Consider the following 26,804-nt stretch of genomic DNA (forward strand, 5'->3'; position numbering starts at 1 on the left):
TGTAGAGACAAAATACAGATGACAATGTTTAGAAAGCTGGATACTGATAGCCACACATAGAAACTGAATGCAAAACTGAGTTTATATCAATTGTTTTTATTAGATATCAGCAGTTTACAAATTTGAATTAAGAAAATTACAGAAGAGAATTAACTTGAATTCATTCTTGGTTGAAAAGTTTTTTCTTTAAGGTCATAATAATTTTTATGCAGGATGTCATCAGCAATAAATTCTAGACTGTCTAAAACACAGCCCCCTGTTTCCTTATTCAGTAATTGATAATTTATCAAAAAAATCTAAGATTGTGCTAAACATTTTTAACAAGTGTTTAATTAACTACTCTATTAGGCCCTTAGTATATTTCAAGGTTTTTTTTCCAATTTTTACACAATACAGAATTTTTAAAAGCACTTAAGGATTCTATATTGCAAATTTTTTTGTAACTTTCAAAACTAGGAATAAATAGACTGTTCCCACAACAAGGTGAAATCCACTATTCAGCATTACCACATTTTGACTTCTCCACATTTCACATCTAAGCACAGAACCTTCTAGCTGGAATACTGTATTAAACCACTAATTCCCCACCATTTTAATGCACATCAATTTATGACTTCAAGAGGTTTAACTTCCTGGTAACACAGGTTTAAATTAAATGTATACTTTGCTACAGTCTACTAAACACCACCACCTCCTTTCTCCTTCCTTCCTCACAGGCAGAGCCAGTAATAAAATAAAGCTCCCAGCTTATCTAACAATAAGGCTGTTAAAAAATAAAGACTAGAAAGGAAGAAAAAAAAAAAGTATAAGCAATGTAACAAGTTGCTGCAAGATTTCTGCTCTGTTAAGATGAAACAGCACTAAGAAGAGGCTGAGTCAGAAATCTGCACTAAGAAACAGGTAAAAACATCATCAGTCTTAAGGCAACCTTCAATTGAATCAGCAGAGTGATTACTTGTGTGCCTGAAGAGGAATCCTTCTTTAGCTTCAGTTAGGAACCGTATCGATCCTAGAAAAGTAAAAACAAATAACAAACCAGGTATGAGTGGGTTTTCCACGCAAAGAAATCAGTTTTACTTTCATTTGTGCAATAAATAGCAGCTGAATTTTTCAAGACTTTCAGAAAATCGACCAGTGCTTCTAAGAACAGGAGTTTAGGGTTGAATTCCAGGATAATCAGCCCGATTTTCAAACATCTGAGAGCTCCCAATGACCACAGGAATTGCCAAATGAATGGAGCACAAAACATGCTGGACACTGAGGCCAGGATGGCCTCATGCAAAAACATGGATCAAAGGTCAACTAAAGAGCCAACACAAGAGTTGGGCTGGATGATCACTGCAGATCCCCACCACCCAAACTATTCCATTCTGAGTTAGGAACCGTGATGAGTTTAACACAGAGTGACAACAAATAACTTTCAGGATGGGATTTTTTAATTGTAAGAAAAGAGATATCCTAATGAAGGTGAGCTAGCAGATACAGATTTATTTTCTAAATGATAGAGATTTATTGTCTACTTTGAGAGGTCTACAGAGCTCAAAACCAAATGCATTCTGTTCTCCCTAAAGATGATTCAGTGGCAGGATCCATGGTACTAAATCCCTATAGAGAGGCTTCAACTGATGTTTAATAGATTGTGATAGTTTTACTCACCTGTATAGATGTCATGACTCCATTAGCAAGGACAGAAAGTTTTCCAGCCACGGATTTCACTCCTTGTTTAAACTGAGTTATATCAGGAGCTGAAGACAAGACATTGGTAATATTGTAGCTTCCTAAAAGGAGAACACACACACATGGAGGAAACAGAATTTTAAAATATTAAAATCAATTGTATTTTTTTTCTCCCTGAAGTACTATGTATGACTAGGAACACTAGAAAGAGATCTCAATGTCTTAAATGCATTTCCTTTGGATTGTTTTCAGGTTTTCATAATTCCACCCAAGAGTGTCATCCTCTACACTCTGCATTCCCAGCAAAGCAATTCATGTTTGGATAGCAGATGACTTATTGTGTACTTCCAGTCTGTGACAACTTTGTTTTGTATCCTCAACAGCTGTTATGCCCTTGCAATTTAAAGATGAATGCACTTCAGAGGTGGCTGAAGTGATGAACCCTATTTGTCCATGTGTCCATGCAGAGGGCTGATTTCCATGCTGTATAAACACAAACATTTTGCCTTACTACATTTGAGGCTTGGCAAAATCCACAGAAGTTACAGTACATGTAAATAAATTAGCTTTTATAACTCCAGAACAATGCTGGCTATCCAGCCTTCCTTAAAATTTGGACAGAATTAGCTTGGCTGTTATTCTGGAAAGTGCAGGTCTAAAGGTAACAGTTACTGTCACCCACTCATTGGTGAAAATAATTACTGGCATGCCTTAATGTCAAATATGGAATACTGTCAAAGGCACAAATCCAAGTAAACCAGAATCACAGAATGTGATCACAGAGTCAACCACAGAAAGGTCTGGGTTGGAAAGAACCTCAAAGATGATCATCTCATTCCAACCCCCTGCCATGGGCAGGGACACCTGCCACTATCCCAGGTTGTTCCAAGCCCCATCCAGCCTGGCCTTGGACACTCCCAGGGATCCAGGGGCAGCCACAGCTTCTCTCTGCCAGGGCCTCCCCACCCTCACAGGGAACAATTTTTTCCCAACATCCAATCTAAACCTTCTCTCTGTCAGTGTGAAGCCATTGCCCCTCATTCTGTCACTCCAGGCCCTTGTAAAGAGTCTCCATCTTTCCTGTGGGATCCCTTCAAGCACTGGAAGGTCACAATGAGGTCACCCCAAAAATCTTGGGAATGGGGCTCCAGGGAGTAACCATCCCAAACCAGACCATTTTCCAAATGGAGATTCCTTTTAATCTTTCAAACAGGAGTGGAGGAGGAAGAGGGAGGAGGAAGAGGAACCTGTAGCTCCTCTGTCCGGGGAAGTTAAAGGCACCTGGCTCCTTAGCAGGCTGAGACACACAATTATCCTGGAGATAATTTGTTTTACCTAAGATAAGAGGATGGTTTGTAGCACAGATGTCTGGTCATATTAAGAGAAATTCCCACTCCAATCCTTCAACCCAGCATGGGTTTATAGATATTATAGATGCTCTTTACAGTTTATCTTCAAGAGTTCCCTCAGACAGCCCTGTTTCTGAGCTGAATTTGGACTTCCTTATGATCTGTTCCACTCATTAAATGCTTAAGGCATTTTTGTTACTAAAATCAGTCATAGAAATAAAATCTGCAGATATAAATAACCTTAGAAGCTCTAGGCACTTCTCAGCCACAAGAATTCCTTCATCATTTGCTGGCTAAGTTTGGTTGGTCTGAAAAAGTTCATTTCCTGCCTTTAAAGGCAGGAAAGCACCCCCTTTTCTTGTGGTTTCCTTCCAAATCAGCACCTCCAAGTCAGCCACTTGGCTGACATCAGCATCAGCTTTGAAATAATGCAAAAAGGCTTTTTCTTGCAGTCTCCTCTTTGGTTAAAAACTTCCCTACAACATTCTGTACAAAAGCAAGGAGTCCCACACTGTTCTACCTTGACACCTCATCAGTGCTCATAAAAACAACCTTAGAGCAAAAGATGTTTTATCCTGGCAAGGACTCCAGAACTACAGTGGTGTTTTTACTGACAGTGTCCTGATTACGTTTATTTTATGGAACTAATGATAGTCTGGGCATTAATTCCACACCAGACACACTGTCAGTGCAGTAGCATTTCTCCAAGAAGGGCCACCCCTCCGTTTTCGGGGTGAGGGGTATAGCAGAGACATGCAGAAAAGGAAGTTTCAGTACTTGATATGGTGTGAATATATGACACCATGTTGCAAATGCTCTTTCAAGTGACTAAAGCAACTTACTGTGATTTCTGCTTGATATCTTCTTCCCTCCTTAACTTTTTTTTTCACATTTCAAATTCCTAAACCCTGGTTTTACTTAAGCAACCAGTAACAGGAGTTATAAATAACTATACAGTTATATAATACCTAAAATAAATACATTCTATTAAATATATTACCAATAATATAAATTATAGTTATAATTATATAATATATTATATTAACTGTATAGTTAATATAAAATTCCGTTTCCTCCGTGTGTGTGTTCTCTCCTAGTCAGTATATTCAAACTTGCTTTCAGGGGATCAAAACTAAACAGTCACATGTTTTTGGGTTTTTCCCTTCTACTTTTCCAAAATAAAATCAGATGCGGCACACTGTGTTTTTCCAGGCTATTTGAATAATTACTCACAGATTTCAAGTTCTTCAGTAACTCTTCTTTTTCCAATTTCTTCAAAAGTTAAGGAATGAAACTCAACTGATTAAGCCAATTAAATGTTCCAGCATTTGCCACCTTTTCCATTGCACATTATTGCACAATCCAAGAAGTGTTGGGAAGAAAACATGAGACATTTTCAATACCCTAAGGGGCTTCTTTTCACTCCCTCCAATCTTTCTCCCTTTCTGATTTGATGAACTACACTCTCTCATGTGAGGTGCTCCAACAAATCTTTGAAACAGACAAGTGAAGATCTCCCTTAATAATTTTGCAAGGCCAGAGGTAGAAACAAATGTCTCACTGAATGGATATGCCATGCAACAGATTACATGGGAATTTCAAGTCCACTAACATTTATTTAATGATTTTCCTAGATCCAGTATTATGACAGCTAATGAGCTACTTATGGTAACTGATCAAAAAAAACTACGCGAGAGTCCATTTAGGTGTTAGCTCATTGGAAAAATTACTGTTTTCCTTTGATAGATGTTATCTACAAAATAGTCTGTTATTTGCAACACAGCCCTCAGTATAAAATACTGAACTTACAGAATCAAAAATAGAGAACTTGGAATTTAAGGGGTTAATCTTTAAACAGTGACTACACCTGCCATGCCTGTTTGAGCTATTACCATTCTGCTTGCAGAACACAGTGATGACCGTGATTAGAAGCAGAGTCAGCATGTGCATTCCCCACATGCTCCTGTTTCTCACTCTGTTTGATATGTACCTGTTGATTGTTTCCTCTGATCTTCAAACAAGTCAGCTGAACTTATGGATGTGCTTCCCGAAAGCCTTTCTAGCCGAGCCCTTGCTTCATACTGGAAAACAATTGAGAATAAAAAGGATTTTATCATCTTGACGTCACCTTTTTAGGTCACGTTAGATAATCTGAGAGACTACAGATGTTTAGAACTGAAGTGGACCATACTGAAAGTTGTGCCCATTTCAGTTGTCACATCACTTACACTGAGTTTGCCACCATCTCATTTCTGAGTTACCCAAGGGTGACATTTATCATTCCAACCCCAAAAGTCCCACTAGCTGTTAGTTACCCTACAACTGCTGGAAAACTGTGCAGCCATTAAAAACAAGAAAAAATGTGAAAACCAAGGGGAAAGCACTGCAGTTAACATCCTGCAGCGTTTCCTTCCAACCACATGACACTTTTAACTCAACTTTTTCCAAGTTCCCTGCAAACAGTAATTATATTTTTAATTAGTACTTACACTGTTTGTTGGCATCAGTTTGGGTATCTAGAACAAATTAGGCCTGATTCTATAAAAAATCAGGAGTGCTAAATCATAGTCTACCACTTCTATCATGAAAGAAGAATGATGGAGGTACAGTCCTACATGCAACTGCAATTCCTTAAAATTAAACTATAAATGATCTGAAATTTGTACATTTCTATCAAAAAAATAATCAAGGAGACATAATTCTATAACCTCACTAATTCTGCCAATTTTAAGTATTTATTGCCTTCTCTCTTACTCACAAGAATACCTTTTTTATAGTCAAAGAATATTTTTACATTTAAAAATACTTATCACTGTTTCCTACTTACATCAGCCTGATCTTGCCTTCCAAAGTACATGTCTGATGAAATGGCTTTGACATTGCCAAATTTTTTCTGTGCCTCATCTGTGTTTGCAGAAGGTTCATATTCAGGTTTACGCCGGGATGCAGGCCTGGAAGGAAATAAACTGCATCAGGGAGAGAAACCTCATTCACATCATGGCAGAATGAAAGGAATCAAACAAGAACCATTGAAGTGCTCAAATTGCATTGTACGAGTAAATGAAAAATATGATTTAAAGTAAAAAGAAGAGAGGCAGAAAACACCAACCAAGCAAATACCCCCCCCCGCCCCCCATTCTTACATCTTCTACTTGGTTACAAAGATAGAAATACAACTGTCATAGAGAAAATATATTTTTTATCATCACGATCAGACCTGTTGTTTGTGTCTATAGTACCTTCATCCTCAGAACTAAGCACTCCAAATTTTCATTCATTTGTTAACAAGGTTTCCTTTGATTCATTACACAATAAACAAAGCAGGTATGTGCTCAGAACAGTGCAAATATTTGAGTTTCTCCCCACATCTTTTGTCTACTTCCTCTTTTGCTGTAAGTGTTTGGGAATTACCTCCACTACACGCACTGAACAACTCTGAGTACAACAGACAGTACTTAAAATGTAAGGAAGAAATTCAGTTTACAAAAAAAATTCAGTCAGGAGATCCCTTGACTGCTGATGGAAGTTCTGGCCAAATTCTGCTTCTACAGACTGAAGAAAATCCCACTACTATGACCAGGACTCAAGTCACATTAAAATTTGGGCTTTCTGGACAAAAATCAGTTTGGTTTTCTTAGTGTACCTGTCTGAAAATCCTGTGCTTTTTGAAGTTAACAATATATCAATGTCTTTACTATTATTTTCTTTCTTCCAAAAAGCATCTGAATTGTCATCCCATTTAGAGAAAGTGCTGCTCCTCAGATCTGAAGAATCAGAGTACCTACAATAAAAGAAAGAAAAACCTATTGAAAAGTCAGAACTTTGTTATTTATTGAAAAGTGGGAATATATTTATTTGTTGTTAGATAATGACTGTAAGTGTTCACTAGCAAGTGTGTTTTCACCAAAATTACAGTTGCAAGTGAGTAACTTGGATTTCACAATACTGCATTAGAAGCTTTGTACAGTTGAATCCAATGACTCAGAACAGGCAGGAAAGCCTTTATTTCTGGGGGTTTTTTTGGGTTTTTTGTTTTGTTTTGTTTGTTTTGGTTTTTTTTTAGTTCAAATATTAAGAACTTGTGAGTTTTACTGCACATTTTATTAAAATTAAATGCTAAAAACATATTTCTTAAAAGTGAGTCTGAATTTAATAAGGCAATCTTCTCTTGCACATCAAAACTGTAGGGAAAACACAAAATAAAAAAAAGGAAAAAAAATGAAGTATGTTTGTAAATTCTGGCACATGATTTGATCTTTTCCCCTTCTGACTACCTACACATACCTCAGCATATGTGGAAAGTATTAAAAAAAAAAAAAAAGAAACCACCATAACCTATTGAAATGCCAAAGATTAAGATTTTGTGCTTCAAGAAATTTACCTGAAGTTTGGCTATGACCATGATGGGGAGAAAGGTGATATAAACCACAGGAGGATAGGAGAATGGAACCATTCAGTAGAACAAGATAGGATATTAAAGTCTGCACCTGTATCTTGTGAAAAATACTCTTAAAAAAAATTCTCCGTGTTTGCACTATGAAAGGCCACTCATTTTTGCAGTTCATGAGAAAGGTGACACCTGCAGCAGCAAAGTCTCAGCACTGAGCATGGAAAATATGATGGACAGATTTGGAATGAACTTCTACAACAAGCAGGAGCCTCTTTCCTGACACACAAAAAGAAACCACAGCAATTTACTAAATTCCATAATAATAAACAATCAAAGTGTTCTTATGGATTTGAAGCTTTCCAGTCTCACAATGGCCACCAAAACCACGGCATTGGGCAGGGCCTGCATGAGCTGATTTGGGTAGAAGTGTTTATTTTCTCTAACCTTTCCTGTCAAATTTTTTGCAGCTTTGTAAAATACTTCTTCAGTATTTGGGGTGGGGGAAAAAAAGAATGACTGCATTTAACACAAAATTTAAAAAAAAATTACATTGTGACATTAGTAAAGATTTTATTAACCAGAGCAAAAGAAAACATCAAAATTCAGGATTTTCAGAGGCTTCAATTTTATGTCTAAACCTTGAGACTTTTAGCTTGCTTAATTCACTTATCAACATTCTAATATCCAGTACAATTATTTTGCTTTTGGGCATATCCTAAGATGATGCAAAAGCTACTTTGCCTCTGTTTCAAAGTCACAGCTTGAAATAAACGATAATAATACCCTGAAGAAGTCCCAATCTGACTGTTCTTTCTTCAAAGAGAATGATCTTGTGTACCAATTCCAATTAGATCCTCCCAGCTCCAACCAGAACAACAAGAGCAGGGAACAGCCAGGTTACAATCTATCCTCTAATCACCAAACCACAACACATTATTAAAAGGCTCCTCCATAATTCATCCTTTGCCTGCTGGTAGCTGATGAATAATTTGAAGCAGTAACAGTTCTTTTCAGGGAACAAACAAAGCAAGCACTGAAATGCTATGCTTTATTTTACAAGACTGCTGCCACTTGGACCCACATTTGTATTTCTGTTGCAGTGATTGCACTACAAAATAGTGACACAAAAGCCTTTGTGCTTTTATTGCCTGTCTACAAGCAATTAGGTACAATTTCTCATGTTGCTGTGGCATGGGTCCAATAAAGGCAGTTTATGAAAGCAACACCTGTTTACATCTCTCAGTCCAGAAACAGCTGGTTCATTGCAATTAGTGCCTGTAAGATTTAATTTTTTTTCTTCTCCCAAGAGCAATATTTCATAGTGTGCATTGCATTCATCCTCTGATAACCAATGTTTCAATTATTTTTTGCTCACATTTTATGTTCAGATACATAAAAGTCTCTGAAATAGGACTGCTGACATCCACACAACACACCCAACACAATACCTCAAAAAGACTAAGGTTTGTGCATTTGGCATGCAGAGAATGATGCAACTGTAGCACATCTAATATCAGACTTCAATGCTTATTTAATTTGAAGACAACAGCACAAGAAAGAAAGAAAAAATGAATGAACACAAGTCATTCTGACAAAAAATTCACTGGATTGGAATACAGCAAGTAAAAGTTTATATGGCAACTGTCTGTGCAAGCAGAGACTAGACTCTGGACAAGATAAAATCTACAAACACATAGTTCAGACAACTTTTCCAACAAAGCTACCTCCTCTCCTTCACAAATCCATCTGTCACTGAGGCAAAGCCAACTTTCCCACCACTCTTCTGATTCAGATGTCCCCTGAAAGCATGCTGGGTGTGTACACAGCTTCAAACTGCCTCCAACTCATCTTTCAAAAACACTGTGCATATTTTTATGGAACTTGCACATACTTCTGGGTCCATCCAGAATCAAAAGCTTACAGAATACCTCGAGCTAGAAGAGAAGTAAGAGTCTTCCACATCATCCATGTACTTCTTCTTCGGCTTTGCAATTGTAGGTGTTTCCTGCTCTATTGTTTGCATCTCTGAGGCAACTGAGTGAGAAATGCCACTGGGAACAGGAAGAAAACAAGCATGTAAAGAGATGACAAAACTCACACCCTAAAAGAAAAAAAAAAAAATCAAAGCCCCAATCTGGTTTATGAAGCTTGCTGAGAAAGCCCAAGCTAAACAGACATTTTAAAGACAGAGGAATTAAAGGAAACCCTTGGAAAACTGTCATTCTCTTAAGTAGAGACAGGACTTCTGAACACAAAGCCCATTCTGACAGCTGGAAAACACAATCTAGGTTGACCTCTGTCTGGCAGGTTAGAACTTAAATCTGTTAGAAGCTTTCCCTTGTCAAAGAGAAGATTCTTTTGCTGATATAGCTCAAGTTTCTATAACATGGTCTAGTTAATTCTAAATTTCCTGAGTAAAATGAGGGATAAGTGCATAAAACCACAGAGTATTGCAAAGACAGTTTCCAGAACTTCACATACCTCCTATTGCTGCCCAATCCCATGCCAAGCCTCTCCAGTTCTGTTTTCTTCTTACCGGAGAGGTTTAAGGTTTCTTCTCTTGCTTTAATATCAAGATCTCTGTAGGCCAACCTTAAAGATGATACACTGGAAAAAACCACAGTAATCAGAGAAATGTCCAATGCTACACTGAGTTGGCCCAGGAATATTAGTAGAACATTAACAATATTTATTCTAACACTGTATTTTCCAATGTCTTCCCTTAAGGCACGTTTGGGCCCAGCTAAGTCTCCATCCCTTACCTCTAAGCCATCTTAATATTTTCCAGTCACACCAGTGCAGCAGAGACTGAGGTTTTGGATCTTGATTACAGAATTGCAGAAATACTGCTTAAATTTCATTTGTCAGGTCTAAAGGGATACAATTTTTATTTATTCTAATGAGCAATATTTTAATTTGTAAGTCTCAACTGGCACAAAGTACAAATGAACTATCAGAAGAAAGGCAAATGATATTTTGGATGCTGCTGGTAGACATGCTGCAAAGCAGAAAGGAGTAACTGATAACATCTATCCAGCACTTTAAGCAGTAAGATTAGCACCCTTCTCAGGAAATCTATTTCATCAACATCAAAATCTTATTTGCTGTTGATTAAAACAAATGGGAATATTGATCAAGTTTTTAGATGTAATTTCAGTCATATTGAATTAATTTAGTAAAGCTTATTACTCAAGGTTTTAAAATTAAAACCACCACACAAATTAGTTGGAAGCAAATGCAATATTAGCAGAGTTTACCCTTCCTTTCATCTGCTGCCACCTAACTGATAATCTCAGGGAAACACAGTTCTCTTGCCTCCACTGGGACTGGATCCATAAACTCAGTGTATGTGCATCCCTCATGTTTACAAGCATTTTTAGAGGGCTTTAGCTACAGCAGAAAGGTTGCAGAACTTTTAATAAAAGTTGGCTTGGATCTTTAGATTTATACATTTCTGACACAAAACTCAAGACACTGCTTGGAACTTTCTTCCAAACGAAATTATACAGTCAAAGAAAATATTGATAAAGAATAATAATACATGAACAATCCTTTTTTTTTATTATTTAGTTGTTACTTCAGAGTCTCTGCACTGGCAGTTTTTGGCAAACACCAAGAACCATGATGTTGTGGTTAACACACTTCAAATGATCCCCTTGTGTCTGGCATTTTTAATGCAATCAAAACATACATTTCTGCAAGGACAACAGAAAAATGAGCAAAAAGAATGGGGAGGAATTATAGGCCAAAGACCTTGGTATCATGAGCAAAAAATGATCCTGTAATTATGTAACAATTCAGAAAACTTCTTAAAAGTTTATAGGATGGATTCTCTAGCACCTGACAGGATGTTAAGCTCTGTAACAGTAAAAGTCTCCACGGACCAACTATTTAGTAGTATAATTTTGATGACAACTAATGCAATATTAAAAACCAAAAGCACATAGCAGAGGAATCAGGAACAGCACCCTCTGAGCTTTAGGGCTGAGTATTTATTAATTAAGGTACACCAACAGATTCAAGACCTCAGACAGAATTATTCAAAGGGTTTTGGTGAAAGTGAAGGCAGTACGAGTATAAATCAGCTGAAAACTTCATCAGGCAATTTGAGACATACTTAAACTTTCTCTGCTCTTACCCAGTAAGTACAAGCTGAATATTCCCTATGCTCTTAGAAAGATTTCTTTCAATAGATTGAGCTCACTACACCAAACCAAAATAAACTAGGTAACTAGCATGAGATGAAAAAAATTCAAGAGCCAAGAGTCTTCTTAATACTTAATTTTCTACAGTCACCTATCAACTTTATAAACATATATTTATTAGCCAAAAAAAGGCACTGGGGGAATTAGTGCTTGGCTCATCTTAACCATGTCTGTTTGGGAATTTTTTTTAAGAACTGAAGTTTCATTTGCATATGCTAATCTATGGTAGTATTTAAAATGCTGTCAATTAGCTCATTAAATTAGGCTTCATGGTTTACCATTGTATAATTAATTCATACTTACAGTGGCTCTTCCTTCTCAGTCTTCTTACTACTGTGAAGATCTTGCTCCTTCATTTTATCTACAGCTTGTGCTTGTTTTTCAATCTCATTAAAGCTCTGGCTGCTCACTTTTTGGGCTCCCAAACCACCTTTTTTGGCACCAAGCTGGAATTATTGAAAAAGAAAAAAGCCAAAAGCCCCAAAATTATAACCAAGCCAATCACCTCAGCTGAGTCAACAGCCAGATGTGAAAGCAACAGCAAACACTACATCCTGTCTGGGAGCAGTCCTTACAGACAACAAGGACAATTTGGAGCAGAGAAAATACTTCTTTCCATATTTTGGACTTCAAAATTCTGCTTCTGCTTATTGTTCTTACAAATTTAGTTAGCTCTGCAATGAAGTCCCACAGAAAAATTGAAGTATTCAGGTTTTAATTGTTCAGAGATTGGCAGGCTCAAACAAATATAACACATAGAACAACTTTAGTTTCTTTTGCTTTATAGGAATCACATAATAAATTTTGTTGAAATGGAGCCATTATTGGACTTATAAACACTTAATACTTCAGATATGGATACAATGGTGCTGACTCAAATGGTGGCACAGCCCCCCTGCTGCCCTTAGTCTCCTTAGTCTGCAACACTACAGCAACAGTAAAATTCACAATGCATTAGTCTTTACCTTTTATTGCTTTAAAGCCTTCATGTTAAAGCTGCAGGGAATGCACACACAGATCACAAACTGTACCTGCACCATTCAACAAAGTTCTGTTGTTCTCACTGGAAGGGAACAGATCTGCACAAACTACTCAGAATAAAAAATTCCTCTTGGCTATTAGGGTCTTCTAGTGGGAGTACAAAAGCATGGGATTTAATCTAAATTATCTGCTCCAATAATAAACCTTCAAAATCTTCTGTCCTACAGCAGCCCAGACTTAAAAGGAGTGAGTCCCTGTAACAAGCTGTCACCCTGACAGCAATGATTAGGGTGGCATTAGGGTGACTATTAGGGCTGTTTCTTCAGTCGCAACAGTCACATATTCAAAACTTGAGCTGCCTTCCTCAGTTTTCCTGTGTCTTGTACCATCATTCAGAGACACTAAACTCTCTTCCTGCCCTTTTACAGAGACCAGATACTAAGAAAGTGCTAAGACCCTATGCAAAGCAAGTCTGTAAACTATCTTTAAACTATCTTGAAATAAATGACCTATAATACAGTTAAAAATACTCATTGTTAACATACACTTACCCCCTTCTTAGCTTGATTTGGCTTCTTTTTTATGAAAGTGGTGTTCTCTGCAAGGATTAAATGTACATTAGTTAACATACAATTTTTATTAATTCCAGAACTGCAGAAGAAAATTTCTGTAACATCAACCTCAAAACAGTTTTTGCCATTTATTTTCATGTCTTTCTACACTGAGGGGCTAAGAAACTAAACTGAGTTATGTAACAGAGCTGTGGATATCTCCAAGAAAATGTGGGGAGCTACCTTTGATTGGTATCTCTTGGAAATAGGCAATAGGAATAAAATTACAGCTCAGTTGTGTGTTGCAGGTTCCTGCTAGTTAACAGAACAGGAAAGCAGGACTTGCTCTTCTGAATTAGACTTGAGGTCCACCTGACCTCATATCACTTCCAAGATGAGTTTTTTTCCTGTCTAGAAAGGCACTGGCTGTGTTCAAACCCACCAGTGACACACATAAAACATACCTGCATCACTAAAACATCAGAAGCATTATAAACAGCTCCTAGAGCATCCTACTGGATGCCTGTGCACACAGAAAAAAATACTCTGAGCTGAAATTTGCATGGAAAGGGGCATACACAGAACAGAGGCTGTTCCCTTTAGACAAAACTTGTGATGTCAAAATGAACCAAGAAAAGCACTTGTCTTAGGAGAATACGTTAACGATACAAATGAGAAAATCAGGAAGTGCATCCAGTGAAGTTTTTTGTAGTCTCCAGCTCTAAAATAACCAAACACAAATAAAAACAGCAATGAAGACCATACCTGCCTAAAAAACTGAAACAGGTCCAGACAGCACTTCTTTACTACCTCTGTGCTGCTGAGAATGAACACTTTGTTTTCAGAAGCCTGGTCCTGCAGGACAAGCCTCACAGTGACAAATCACTGGGGTATTTTACTCTATTCTATTTCCATCAGCTTTTTTTCCTTCCTCACAGTATGATAAAGTGCTTAGTGTTAAGTATAAGAGCCTGGTCACTGAAGGTATTGCATTATCAATTATTATTAACAAGATTTAATCTTTTAATAATACTTATCAACAAGATTTTTCCAGTCCAAGTTTTTATGTTCAGATTTCTGAAAAAGGAGTAAAATCGTTTTCCACAGCCCTTCCTAGGCAGAAATTCTCTGTCCAAAGGGATATTTGGGTTCCCTACACTTGCTGCTCTCTTCTGCTGCTTGCACTCATTACCTAATGCAGGCTGTGGGGATGTGCTAAGGCCATCAACACTTGGTCCATGTTCTGATCCTAAAAGATAAGGAAGGGTAAAAATATCAGAAGGCTCAGAAGAGTGTATGAAGTATCAAAACACATCTCACTGTACTCAGGGTAGTGCCTGGTAGAGACACCATAATGTGGTATTTCTATCACAGCTTTCCCAGTCACTAAAAGGGCAGCAGGCACCCCAAATTCTTATTAAGCATGCTTAGGTTATTTAACTATTAAAGCAAGGTAAAAAGAGACTAAACTAAGAGAATATCAGAAAAATGCAAGTTATTGTTAACAAAGAATCAGTCATACCTTCACAGGATTCTGGAATGTTTTCTGAAGTTTTCTGCTGGAGAGAAACTGGTTCTGGTAACATCCACTCTGCATCCTTTGCCTTGGAAAAAGGCAGGATCAAAAGTGCACAGAAAATAGAATACACCAAAGAAATATGAGCACTTAGCTAAAGACTGCATAAGCATCACTGGTTTATTAATATTGAATTCTTATGATTACAGCTGTTAGGATTAAAACCTGTACACATAAGGACAGCTATTAAAATTACAAGAAATGCCTACCTTTACTAAAAACAAGATGGCTTCAACCCACTCCTGAGCACTTTTACTTCTCCTCTCAGGAATTCTGTTTACTGTATGTTCACCATCAAAACCAGTAATATGCATTTTAACTGTGCTTTAGATTTATTTATTGTATGCTGAATGATTTATTTACATATAATCACCACACATTCTCCCCACCAGAAGCTCTTGCACTTCCTGTTTTTATGCATTTTTGACTGTGAGCAGTCCTCCCAACATTCCTGGTGCGCCCTTCCACTCCCTTCAAACACATCCCCCTCAAAAGGCAGGTTTGTGACCAGCTACCAACAAATGCTGTAAGAACTGTTGCTACACTTTGCTAATTGAAAACTCAAGGTACCACACAGTACATTTATACCATACTTCCAAGCAAGAATCCTGGCTCCACGTGGAATTGTTGTGTCTACAAAAAATAGATTTTCATTCCATATTTAGCTACTATTTTGGGTCATTTAAAATTATCATCTTAGGAAGTGGTTCACATCTAGGAAGAATTCTGAGTCTCACAGAAGGAAAAGCAGGTAAATATTAACTCCCTGACCTACCTTTTCTCTATGAAGTTTTCTTTCATGGTTTAATCTTCACCATAGAGCTCACACTAAACCAAAGTGTTTAGAAAGCAAACAAGAATTAGACAGGTAATTTGTACCTTGGTAGAAACATGGGATGCAAAAAAATCTTCCTCCTCTTTGTTCTGAGGTGATGGTGGTGGAATTCCACACCCATCTGTCCACAGCTGAAATTAAGGGCCAGAATTTTACAGGTTAATTGCATGAATGCATTTTCTTCAATGCATTAATCTCAAAACAACTCTGTTTTGTTTTCAGGTTGAAGAAGTATTGATTTTTTTTCTTGTCCATATTTTTTCCTTACAAATGTATCCGGTGTTCAACAGATGACATTCCTTTTTTTATTAAATTCATATGTATTTCATGTGTTCCTGGTGGATCAGCCAAGAGCTTTGAGCAAAGGCAGATCTCAGGGCTGGGGTCCCCAGAGTGCCACAGGACTGCAGGACAGGACTCCAACCTGTGACCTGCACTTCAAGATCATTCACAGGTGAATCTTTTCTCACAGCTCTTCCTACTCCATGCAGGAATAATGACCTCTATCAGAAAGGACAGTGAAGGTACAACAAGCTCACCTCACCATTCAGCAATCAGCTCTATCACTAAGTCAGAAAAGGAATTTTTTAACATGTCAGGGGAGGGGATGGTAGGTACTAAATGCAATTATCTGAATAATTTACTGCAGTAATTTAAATAGCACATAATCACTTTAGTTTGCAGTGCACAGCTAAAAATATTTACTAAATATTTAATGATTTTTTCAAATACTTAATATCAAACTATTGGATGGAATCTGTAATTGAAGCAAGATAATCACAGTTCCTCAAAGAATCATTTGGGGAACTCGCCATAAACTTAGATACACACAGTATATTGCACTTACTTGAACACATTTTATATCTTAAGCTGTTTACTAAGTCAAAACAAATAGTCTCTGAACTTTGTGATGTGAATTCTATTGTCCATAGTATGAATAATTAGGATTATAATTATCTATTAAATTTCATGCTGTTTGATGCACAGATAAGAGAAAAAAAAATCAAGCCTTCTTGCTTTTAATTTCCACTCATCTGATCACTTTCAAATGAACCAGTCACAAACTTCTGTGGTGTTGCATTTTAGTTAAATGGTTTGCTCTGTCTCACCCCTCGAAAATGTGCGGTTTATTCCAAGCTGTGATCCTCCCCTGCAGTGTCATGTGTCTGTAATCCCATCGGCCCAAGTCTTATTCCACACCCACTTTGAATCTCCCTCTTCAACTGTGTGAGGAAGACGAGACCCTCTCTTGGCCCCTTTTCTCCCTAGGCTCTCCCTCTCTCCCCCTTCCCCCTCAGAAACCTTGCTGCTCCCGGGGGTGGGACCCCCCAATAAACCCTCATCTAATCAGCACCCTCAGAAGCCGTGTGGAGTCTCCTTGCCTGCCTGCTGCTACCAGCGAACATACAGCTTAGGAGCCCCCCGGGAACCCCCAAACGAACAGCATCAAACTTCAACAACCTGAATTAAACAATCAAAACATGTTTTCTGTGTATGAAGAAGATAACTGTTGTCGAACTTTTCTAACATTTCAGAAATCAATTCTGGATACTTTGCTTAACTCCTGTCAGCAACCTAACAATGTTTTGACAGCTTGCATGAACTGCCTCAGTATTTCTGATGGAGAACAGCAAGTTCTACACAACTTGCTAATTTCCCAAATATTATTTTTGTACGGAAAAAACAAAAAATACATTATGTACCTGATCAAAACAACCCCACTTCAATCACACGCAGTCTGTAGTTAATTACATTACAATTTTTCATGCTGCACTCCTCTAAACATTCAATTTCAGATAAGCAAAAATAAAACTACTACATGCTTCATGAGAAATGGCCACATTATCTGAAGATTGATAATCTTTTGTATTACTGATTAGAAATTTAAAGTGACTTCAGAGGGAAAGAAGGTGAAGTTTTTCAGGAATCTCCAGGCCTCAAAACAGACACTACTCACATCAGTCCCATGCTTTCTTGTGGCCTGTGTTGCAAGAGATTTGATCTTCTCCTTGTAGAGCTGAGCAGCACGACTGTTGTACTTGGCATTGGTGTCATTGGTTGTGCACCCATGTTGGTGGAAAAAAGCAGACTGGGAAGCAGAACACAGAAAATGCTGTGAGGAATAGGCTTTTCTAAAAGCTAATGACATTTGACACAAAAACATGCTGCAATGCAGCAAACTACTCTGCTCCTCTGCCTAAATCTAATCTTTTAAATTATGGAGTCTAAGCAATCTGCAAAGTACAAAGGTAACTCCACTCTGGTGACTTCTTTACGTACAAACAAAACAAAAAAAACCCAGTACATCAGTGTGATGCTTTAAAAGCATATACAAATGCAAGTTTTCATTACATACAAAAAATCCTTGTTCTGGAATTAAGTGATTAAGAGGAAGGAAGTGATAAAATTAATTGCCAGTAGCTGTGCCCCACAGAACATTCCTAATATTCTAAAAGGCACTGCTTGAATTCATCTTTATCAGGCTGGGAAGATCAGTGTATGTTCAATAGTATCAAAATGAGTGTACAAAAAGTCTTCATTCAGATGAAAGAAGTGTCTATGCACATATCTATGTGCCCAGATATGTTTATAGGCTTGTGTATTTCTATAAAATTAATAAATGAAGATTGTGCATTTCTACATGTAAATATATACACCTATTAACTTGGTGCCCAGAGGGGCTTCTTAGAAATCCTAATTCCAATTACCATATAGATTAGACCTGAAAGTACAAGGAACTAAGGACACTTTGGATTTTCCAGATATCTGAAACACAGCAGGAAGCTCAGGACCACTGTTATCCAGGATTCAGCACCATCAGGCAATTACAGAACACAAAGACTGATATTAATCTAGCAAGGCTTCTAGCCAATAGTTTGTAAAACTAGAATTTGGTATTTAACTGGAACCAAAAGGGAATGGTTTTCTAGTGCCATTAAAAGAAAAGTGTTAATTTTACTTCAAATGTCCAGACAATTTACCAATCTGTTTTTTCAAGTTTCAAGTATTAATCTGCTGAAGTAATCCAAACCAGATCATTGGGAATTTAAGGTATCTGGGGAGTTGCTGAGTGTATACTGCACCTCTTGGTACAATGTATGATAGGAAACAGTGACATCCAAGCAGGAAGACAAAACCCCACAAAATTAAACAATTATGGTTTATTGTTATTCTTCTGCTAATATGCTTTCTAAGACTAACAGAAGACTTTTTCAGACTTTGCCATCTCTTCTTTCCAACTGCCTCAAACCCTTTACATAGCAGAATTGATATAATTCAATCAAGGCTTTTAAGCATTTGGCTAAAAAAGAAACTATTCTTAACATGATGAAGAATATGATGATTATTCTTAGCATGAAATCCCCCTCTTCTCATTAGTCAAAACTGTGATTTTTTTGTAGTAAGTGGCATAACAGAAACTGGATGAGGACATTTATATAACATCAGTACTAACATGGAAAGGAACAACTTAGCAAGGACAGGCAGAAGAAGAAGAGAGAGAAGACACCATGTAACTGCTCAGATCTGTGAGCCTGAGATAGTGACTTGCTGCATGCCAAATTCAAAGAAAAATATCAGACTGGAAAATACAGAAATGGAAGATAAGTAACAATGACCCTGAACTCAGCATTTTTTGTATGTAAATAAGAAAAAAAATTAGAAAAAACCCAAAGACTTAAGATGGTTAAAACTGTCAAGGAAAACACTATGGAAAGGAAGCTTGGGTGAAGCTTCCTAAAGAAACAACATTAAGGACCAAGCACAAATGAAAAAATATAAGGGATAAGCATTCAGCAGAAATTGCTTTTGGAAGTTGCATGTTCCTACACTGGGTGGGCCAACTTAAGGAAGCACTCTCAGTTATTTGTGGAAAAAGCTGGGAAAAGATTGCCAAAGAGCTTACAAAAAACAAAAAGGGAGATTGAGAACAAGACAGCTCTCAACAGAACCTCAATTTACAAACATGCTGTGTAAGTACATTAAAAATCAAGTCAAAAGTAACAGCCAATGTGAATTGGCCCAAACCCTGACACTGCTAGTCCCCCTCCAACAATGCAGCGTGTCTTATCTGCAGTGCTAACTCAGGTGAAGGCAGATCTTTACTCCAGGGTGACTTTTGGCAGTTCTTTGGGTTTTGGCATGGTTTTTTGTGAGCCATGGAAGGAATGATGGTTACAGGAAGGGGCCATAAGCTTGCTTTACAAGCCATCTTTGAGCAGCTGTCTAAATTAGACATGTACAGACAAGGAACCTGATCTGGCCTTTCCAGTGATTTTCATCACTGACTTATAAGAAAAAAACCAAAACATTTCCCGACTGTACCAAAACGGTGAAGGTGCAAGAATAGAGGATGAAATCAGCATCAAGAGGAATTCTTTAAAGATGGGGAGGTGGGGCAGGGGGGGGATGCTGTAACAAAGAAAAAGGACTGGAAAAATAACAATAACCCCAGGAAGACAGACAGTAAGGACAGACAACATTTTCCAAGCCTACCAAGCGTCAATGTGCAAAGCAAACACTTGAGAGTACGTACAGCATTTGCATTTCCTCCAACTTGCATGCATCTCAGCTGGAACCAGGACCAATTGGAATCCAGTTCTGTTGACCTAAGCACAAAAAAATGGTTTTAGTGTCACCACCAAAGCCACTTAAAATTACTCTGTTTCTGTTTTTTTTTGACAAGTGTTTCTCTCCCCATCTTTTTTTTTTTCTAATCTGTAGTTATTTATCAGACCCCAAAAGGCCTTGAATCAGCAGCTGGGACACTCACCTGGAATAGAACCAGCTCAGGGTGCAGATTTACTGCACCAGCTGACTGCCTGAGTACCACAGCCACAGTATAGTTTGGCTTGGAAGGGTAGAACTCAGGTGCCACCACAATGAGCTGCTTCAGGAAGCAAAGCTGGTAAATTGAACACATTCACCTAAAAGCTATCAGATACAGCAAAGCCAACACAAACAGAAGCTGAAGGAAAGATGGGTTTTCCTCTAAGCAGGTCTGTGAACAAACAAGACTATTAAAAGATGAATTTTTCTGTCAAAACACAGCAATACTTACCGAATGAAACTCAAGTGAACACCAAGGGACCGGTGGGTCCCTGAGCAATCGATACAGAGAAACACTCCATAGGTGATGCTTGCCCAGCTGGGGTTTTTTGCTCCACAGTCAAAACACACCTTAAAGCAAGCAAACAAACATCAGTAACAGGACTTGAACATAACTAGGCCTTAGAGTTGTATTACAGATCAGTGTAACACTCCTGCAGTGATCCAACTTTGTTAACTCATTCTTACTGTGTTTGTTGACATGACAACTCCATGTATCCTAATTTTAGACATCTAAAGAGGAGTTACACAATCTGCCCACACAACTACAGCCTCCCCATTTCCAAAAATAACCACTGTACACAGGTTGAGAAACCAGGTCAGAGAACCCACATCAGCCTAGTTCAAACACACTTTTAATACAGCACTTCCAGCACTGCTGGAATAGGAAAGTGGTTAAGAAATACTTCCCTGAAGGCAGGCTACCCTCATGTTGCACCTCTGAGTCCCCAAAAGGTTATCAGCAGGACTAATGCCACCATTATCTACTTTCCTATATTGAAACTTTGACCTTCAGGGCAAGCCATGGCAATCCAGCTGTGTGAAGACCTCTGAGCACTGCTTATCCAGACAGCTTCTGCAGATATTCACATGATTCATCACACACCAATTGCCACATCAGCCTTTCCACTGTCTGTGCCACGCTGGTTAAAAAGCAACCAGGTCCACAATTACTGCATGGACAAACCCAGGAATTTCCTACCCTCTGCCACCATGATGGACCTCTAACACTCAGTCAAAACAGCAAGAGCTGTGTCTGTGTGTGTCTCATACACTTTGCAGGTCAGCAGACCACAACTTTCAAGTATTTTTTCAGTTATTCTGAGTTTTGTGCTTCTTTGACCAAGGAAACCAAGAACCAGAAAAAAATTATCTGATACAAATCAATTATCAGATGCAAGGGACACAATAACTTTAAACAGAAACAGCTATTCTGAGTTAATTCCGTGCGTACACATCTATTCCTGTATGACAGGACTTAATCAGATCAATGCTTTTTCAGAGCTGTCTGCAAAGATTGCAGAGAAGTATTTTTACAATAAAAGCATCCACCCAGGGGCACCTAATAACTCCACAGAGAGACAAGCTTTTACACACAAATTGACAGCATTCCGATTTGCAACTTTATCCTTTAACATACTCCTATAAACTTAATGCATCCTCAGATAGCAATGGAAGTTCTAGCTATATGCAGATATAAAAAATAAAGTTTATTCCAAGACAGGTGGGGACATATGGAACATCATAAACAGGCCACAGAGCTTCCAGCACCTCCTTGCCAAGTTGAACAACAAAATAAAAATAAAATTAAGAAGTCTTCTTGCCAAAAACTCCCTCTGTAAACCTGGACAGAGATTTTTGTCTCTATTTTTTTGTACATACATGGTCAAACAAGCCCTGAGTCAGGGCTCAAGTCATGTCACCCATCATCCATCCAAATTAATTTCAACTACATGCCCAGGAGCAGTCTGAGGCTAAACTCCTCAGTTCAATGTGGGTCTATTTAGCTTTTTAGCAAATTTATCAGGCACAAGCATGGTTCACCAGCAGATCCAGCATTAACTCTTCCAACAACTGAACACTTTAAGGGTGAGCTTCACTTAGGTAATGCCTGGTAACACACACAGAAATCATGGAGATCACAGCTTCACAGCTCCTGCAGGTACAAGTCCTGCCTTTCCCTCTCAACAGGGACCTAACACTTATTAATATTATTTACACATCCCACTCCTGTCCGTGGAAGTGGGGCATTCACAGGCATATAGCAGAAATGAGAGCAACACAGAATGAGTGACAACAGGAGGGGTCAGAGGGAGTTCCTGAAACAAGCACAGGTGGAAGAATGGAACAGAATGGGGGGGGGGGGGGGGGGGGGGGGGAAGAAGAATGAGTAAGACTTCATGTATGCCATATTCTAAGAAAACACACAGCCTAAGTAGCCAGAACTTGTTGTTTTGTTGTTTGTTTTTTTTTTTTCTCAAATTCTGTGAAGCAGCTCCTTAAATAACATGAGATTCATTTTCATTTCAAATTGACTATTTTCAGTATTTTCAGGCTTTTTCTTGCAAGGCCAAAGGAGGATGGGTCAACAAAAAAGGAGAAGATTCTGCTTGAAACCAAAGCCAAGAGAGCAACCCTGGTCTCACTTCTGATACAGGAGAGCAAAGCTGACTTACAGCTGGAAGTCTTGTGGAAATTCCCTGGAGTACAAATGGGAAACAGGAATCTAGAGTGTGTGGTTAAAAAAAACCCCATGTTTTCAGAAGTTCAGTTATAAACATACCTGAAGATTCTTCTCCTTTCCCTTTCCTTTCTTCCAATTATTAGCACTTTGTAATTTCAACATCTTAAAGACAATTGCATCACCTTGGAGTTGGCTGCCACAGCTCAGTATCTTCACTCACACAGGAGTCCCTACCAGACGCCTGTGGAGATTATTCTCAGGCATAAAAATGCACCTTTCAGGACTGAGATGCAAGCAGGAACATCCAATTTTCTTCTGAAAGCAAAGGAGGAACTGCTATTTCCATCAATGTTATGCAACAGAAATAGATGCATGTTTCACTAACATTTAGATTAATTTTGCTTAGTTTTCTCCATTTTTAAAGTGCTTCTCACCACATAAATTTTAAGAAGAATCAGGGGGAAGAAATTAAAATCAATTTCAGAGCCACTCTAAGAAATTGTTTCCATTTTAAAAACAAATTGTATTTTCTGTACAGATTTAGGTGCAATTAAAATATTAAAATATTGATTAAAAATAAATTTGAAGGATATGCTTAAATAATCTAGTGCTTTCAAAATACACTTGCATGCCTTTTGTTTACTTTGTGTTGAAATACCTCACAGTGTAGATTCAGTAAGAGTCCCTTTGGAAAAAAACAGCCAGAGACCTAACTGAGATGTTTTTACAAGAGCAAACACAGAGATTTGGGTATAATCCACAGCAAGCAGTCAATAAATCATGAAACATCCACCTTGCGCAAAGCACCTACATTAACAAAGAAATAAATAAAATATTGACATTAGCTATGGAAATGCAGTAATAAATAGCTGATAGAAATGCTATTTATGGCACGAGCAGAAGAGGTGAGTAGGTTCAGGAAGCGCACTTATCCCTGAGGTCAGGGTTACACAGACTTTCAGCCTCTACATTTTGAACCTCCCTGGGAACCGGGCTCCAGCCCCAGGGCAGATCCACACCTTGCCATTCCCAGGCTGTGGATCCAGCTGCCTGAACACTAACCCGCCTGGAACTCAGGAGGCACTGCCACACTCAGCCAAGGGGATCTAAACCCAAGCAGCTCCTCTTAGTCACCAGCCACTGTCCCCAGGTATGCTTTCCTTCTTCTCTTGCATCAGCACTGCTAATCCAGGTGCTGATCCCACTGGGAAGCAGCTCTGCACAAGCACTTGGACTCAGAGCAAAGGTAGGGACAACTCACAGCACAGCCACCTGGCCAGGAATGCCACCGTAAGGGAGGGAACTGCAGGGCTGGCCACGGGAAGGCAAGAGGACTGCCCGTTTTGGAAGCGTCATCATCTCAAAATGACTTAAGGGACACAAGATAGTAGAGTCTACCCTGGGCAAAACCCAACACAAACACAAACCACACCCAAACGCACACTGTAATAACAAAACTCAACTACCAATAAACCACCAGCACAACAAGCACACTGGGAGTCCAAGCAGAGACAGGATGAAAGAAAGAAATGAAAAAACATTTTCAGAGGAACAGATCTAAAAGGTCTGACATAATCAAAGAGACTTTCAGCACAGCCTGAGTGTGCAAGTCTTCAAAGGGGTTGAGCTGCAGAACTCAAACACTCAAGTTAACAATATCAAGTAGCTTAAGGACTATGAACATATTTATGGGTACAAAATACATCCTAGTTAATAACTGTAACATGTTTGTTAAGTCATCAGGCAGCTGATCAACAGTCTGCTGTCATCAGGCAGCTCTACATTATGCAACACCCAAAGACACCAAGAACTCAAAACCTCATCATAAAGGGAACTAACATCAAATTACAGATGTTAATTTCAAGACAATTATTAAAACATCACTTTCAACACACTCTAACCCACTGCACATTTATTTAAATGAGAATTATTTTCCTAAGCTCACATGCACTAAGAACTACTGCAAAGCACCCTTAACAGTGTAAATGCAAATGACTGCCTAGACCAGGCAGTTCTTCCCAAACTCTACCCATAAACTGCACAGCTAAAGCAAATTACTAAGCTTTTAATCCAGAACACTTTTCAATATTTGCACTTTCCCATGTCTTTCTTCCCCCCCAAAAAAAGACTTGCCAATAAAAGGGACAGATAGACTGCGTAAGAAGAACACAACAGAAAGGAAACAAACAAAAAGGAAACAAACATGAGAGGAGAAACTGATGGAAGAAACAACTTTTACTCCAGGAGAACGGTCAGACAGGCAGGAGTGGGAGAGTTGTGAGATCTAAGCCGCTTTGTTCCACTCTCCCTCTCTGGCTTCTTAGGTCACCCAGACCGGGCACCACCGCAGTGTTATCGAGTTCTCTGTGCCTGAGCCACTTCTTTGCCACTGGCCCACGGTAAGCGCAGCACACATTGTGCTACTATTGCTATGTCAACACTGAATTTCTGTGTGGCATCTGACATGGGGAGACAGATACACCTGAGCAACCACAGGCACCACATCCACCTGATTACACAGTAACAAGGAGTCCAGCACAGGGGAACTGCTCCAGGCACTCCATGCTTGCCAGGCAGGGGCAGTACTTTCTAGTTCTCCTGGGATCCCAATACAAAAAAAGCACCACAACAGCCCGGAACGACTCAATTTTTAGGCAGAGTGGCAGTGAATTTCAGGAGATCTCTCACCATCATTGTTGGGACTAGGACCTTTCCTTGATAAACTTTTTACCCCACTGCAAAGGCAAGTTTTAAGATTACTTTTGTTACAAACTGAATGCTCACCTTTGAGCTCTGCTTTGAGAAACCAGACCTGTACAGCCTTAATGAATTGTGTTCAAAGAGTGGAAGTCAGTTTTGGACCAGAGACAGACATCCGGAGTCCTATTCCCAGAAAACAAACCAAACATGTTCCTTCATAACGCTAATCCGAAGTTTCCTGGTGGGTGTATATTTCGCATATGTTCTCAGCGTACATGGCAAAGCCAACACAAACAAGCAGCACAGAGCAGCTGAAGGCACTTGTGCCGCGTCACCTGGCCAGCCGCCTTTCCCAGCCCAAGGGGCACTACAGAACCACCTTCACACCACGGAAAAACCCACCTGAGCACGGGACAATCCCAACGGGATCCAAAACCAACAAACTTTTATTACTACAGAAGTGGTTGTGCCACTTCACTGGATAATAAAAACAGGGAAAAAAATAAAAGAAACACACACTCAACACTACGTTGCAGCTGATTGGGAACTCGCTGTTATGCTCAGCAGAGCTGACCCTGGCAGCGGACCTGAGGCACCCGGTGGGCGCCGCATCTCCCTCCCCAAGGGCTCATCCCTTCGGGATGCCGGCCGGAGGGACGGGGGGCATCCGGAACGGCCACCCCGAGGACCATCGGGCCTTTCCCAGCTGTCCCGGGCGGGACGTGCCCGGCTGCGGGCCCCACGCCTCCCCCGCCCCGCCGGCTGTGCGACGTGTCACCGCGGCGGAGCGCTGCCCGCCGCCTCGGCCCGGCCCCTTACCTTGTTGGTGGGCACGGAGCGGAGCCGCTTGAAGATGGCGGCGATGTCCTGCTTGCTGGGCTCGCACATGGCGCCGGGAGAGCCGGCAGGGTCACCGGGCAAGCCGCGAGGGAGAAGAGCCGGGGCAGCCGGGGCTGCCCGCGCCGCCGCTCCCGGGACGCTCCGCCCGCCGCGGCCCGGCCGGCCCCGCGCCTGGCGCCGAGGGGCGGTGCGGCCCCGCCCGGCCCGCCCGGTTGCCGCGGAGACGGGAGCGGAGCGAGGCGGCCCCGGGGTGCGCGGTGCGAGGGGGTGCTGGCCGTGATGAGAAACCCGCACCCACCGGCTGCGCCCTGCACAGGGTCACGGGAGCATTCGGCCGGGAAGAGACCGCGGAGATGAGCGAGCCCAACCTTTGAACGCTCGCCGCCGCGTCCGCCGCACCGCGGCACTG

The 26,804-nt window shown here is 39.7% G+C and overlaps 1 protein-coding gene across 1 annotated transcript; it reads right to left on the reverse strand.

The window, feature by feature from the left end:
• On the reverse strand, positions 1 to 26,562 carry ARFGAP3 (ADP ribosylation factor GTPase activating protein 3). Its single transcript, XM_038154826.1, has 16 exons — positions 26,375 to 26,562; positions 20,624 to 20,742; positions 20,099 to 20,171; positions 17,522 to 17,653; positions 15,609 to 15,695; positions 14,676 to 14,757; positions 14,346 to 14,402; positions 13,154 to 13,200; positions 11,925 to 12,067; positions 9,898 to 10,023; positions 9,345 to 9,467; positions 6,670 to 6,807; positions 5,854 to 5,977; positions 5,017 to 5,107; positions 1,657 to 1,778; positions 1 to 1,009 (listed from the first exon to the last, which is right to left on the reverse strand). Exons 1-16 carry the CDS (start codon positions 26,441 to 26,443, stop codon positions 992 to 994), a joined length of 1,551 nt encoding a protein of 516 aa, XP_038010754.1. The 5' UTR covers positions 26,444 to 26,562; the 3' UTR covers positions 1 to 991.
• Between the last annotated feature and the right edge of the window lie 242 nt (positions 26,563 to 26,804).

The sequence above is a fragment of the Motacilla alba genome, chromosome 1A, assembly GCF_015832195.1.
Source record: "Motacilla alba alba isolate MOTALB_02 chromosome 1A, Motacilla_alba_V1.0_pri, whole genome shotgun sequence".
NCBI lineage: Eukaryota > Metazoa > Chordata > Aves > Passeriformes > Motacillidae > Motacilla > Motacilla alba.

Bases quoted from the DNA above. Each gene is read 5' to 3' on its own strand.
- ARFGAP3 (XM_038154826.1), bottom strand. From the start codon at position 26,443: ATGTGCGAGCCCAGCAAGCAGGACATCGCCGCCATCTTCAAGCGGCTC. The intron at 15,696-17,521 runs GTGAGTAGTGTC...CCTTAATTTCAG, and splicing joins CAAGAAAGCATGGGACTGAT to CTGTGGACAGATGGGTGTGG. The intron at 12,068-13,153 runs GTAAGTGTATGT...CAATAATTCCAG, and splicing joins CAAATCAAGCTAAGAAGGGG to CTTGGTGCCAAAAAAGGTGG.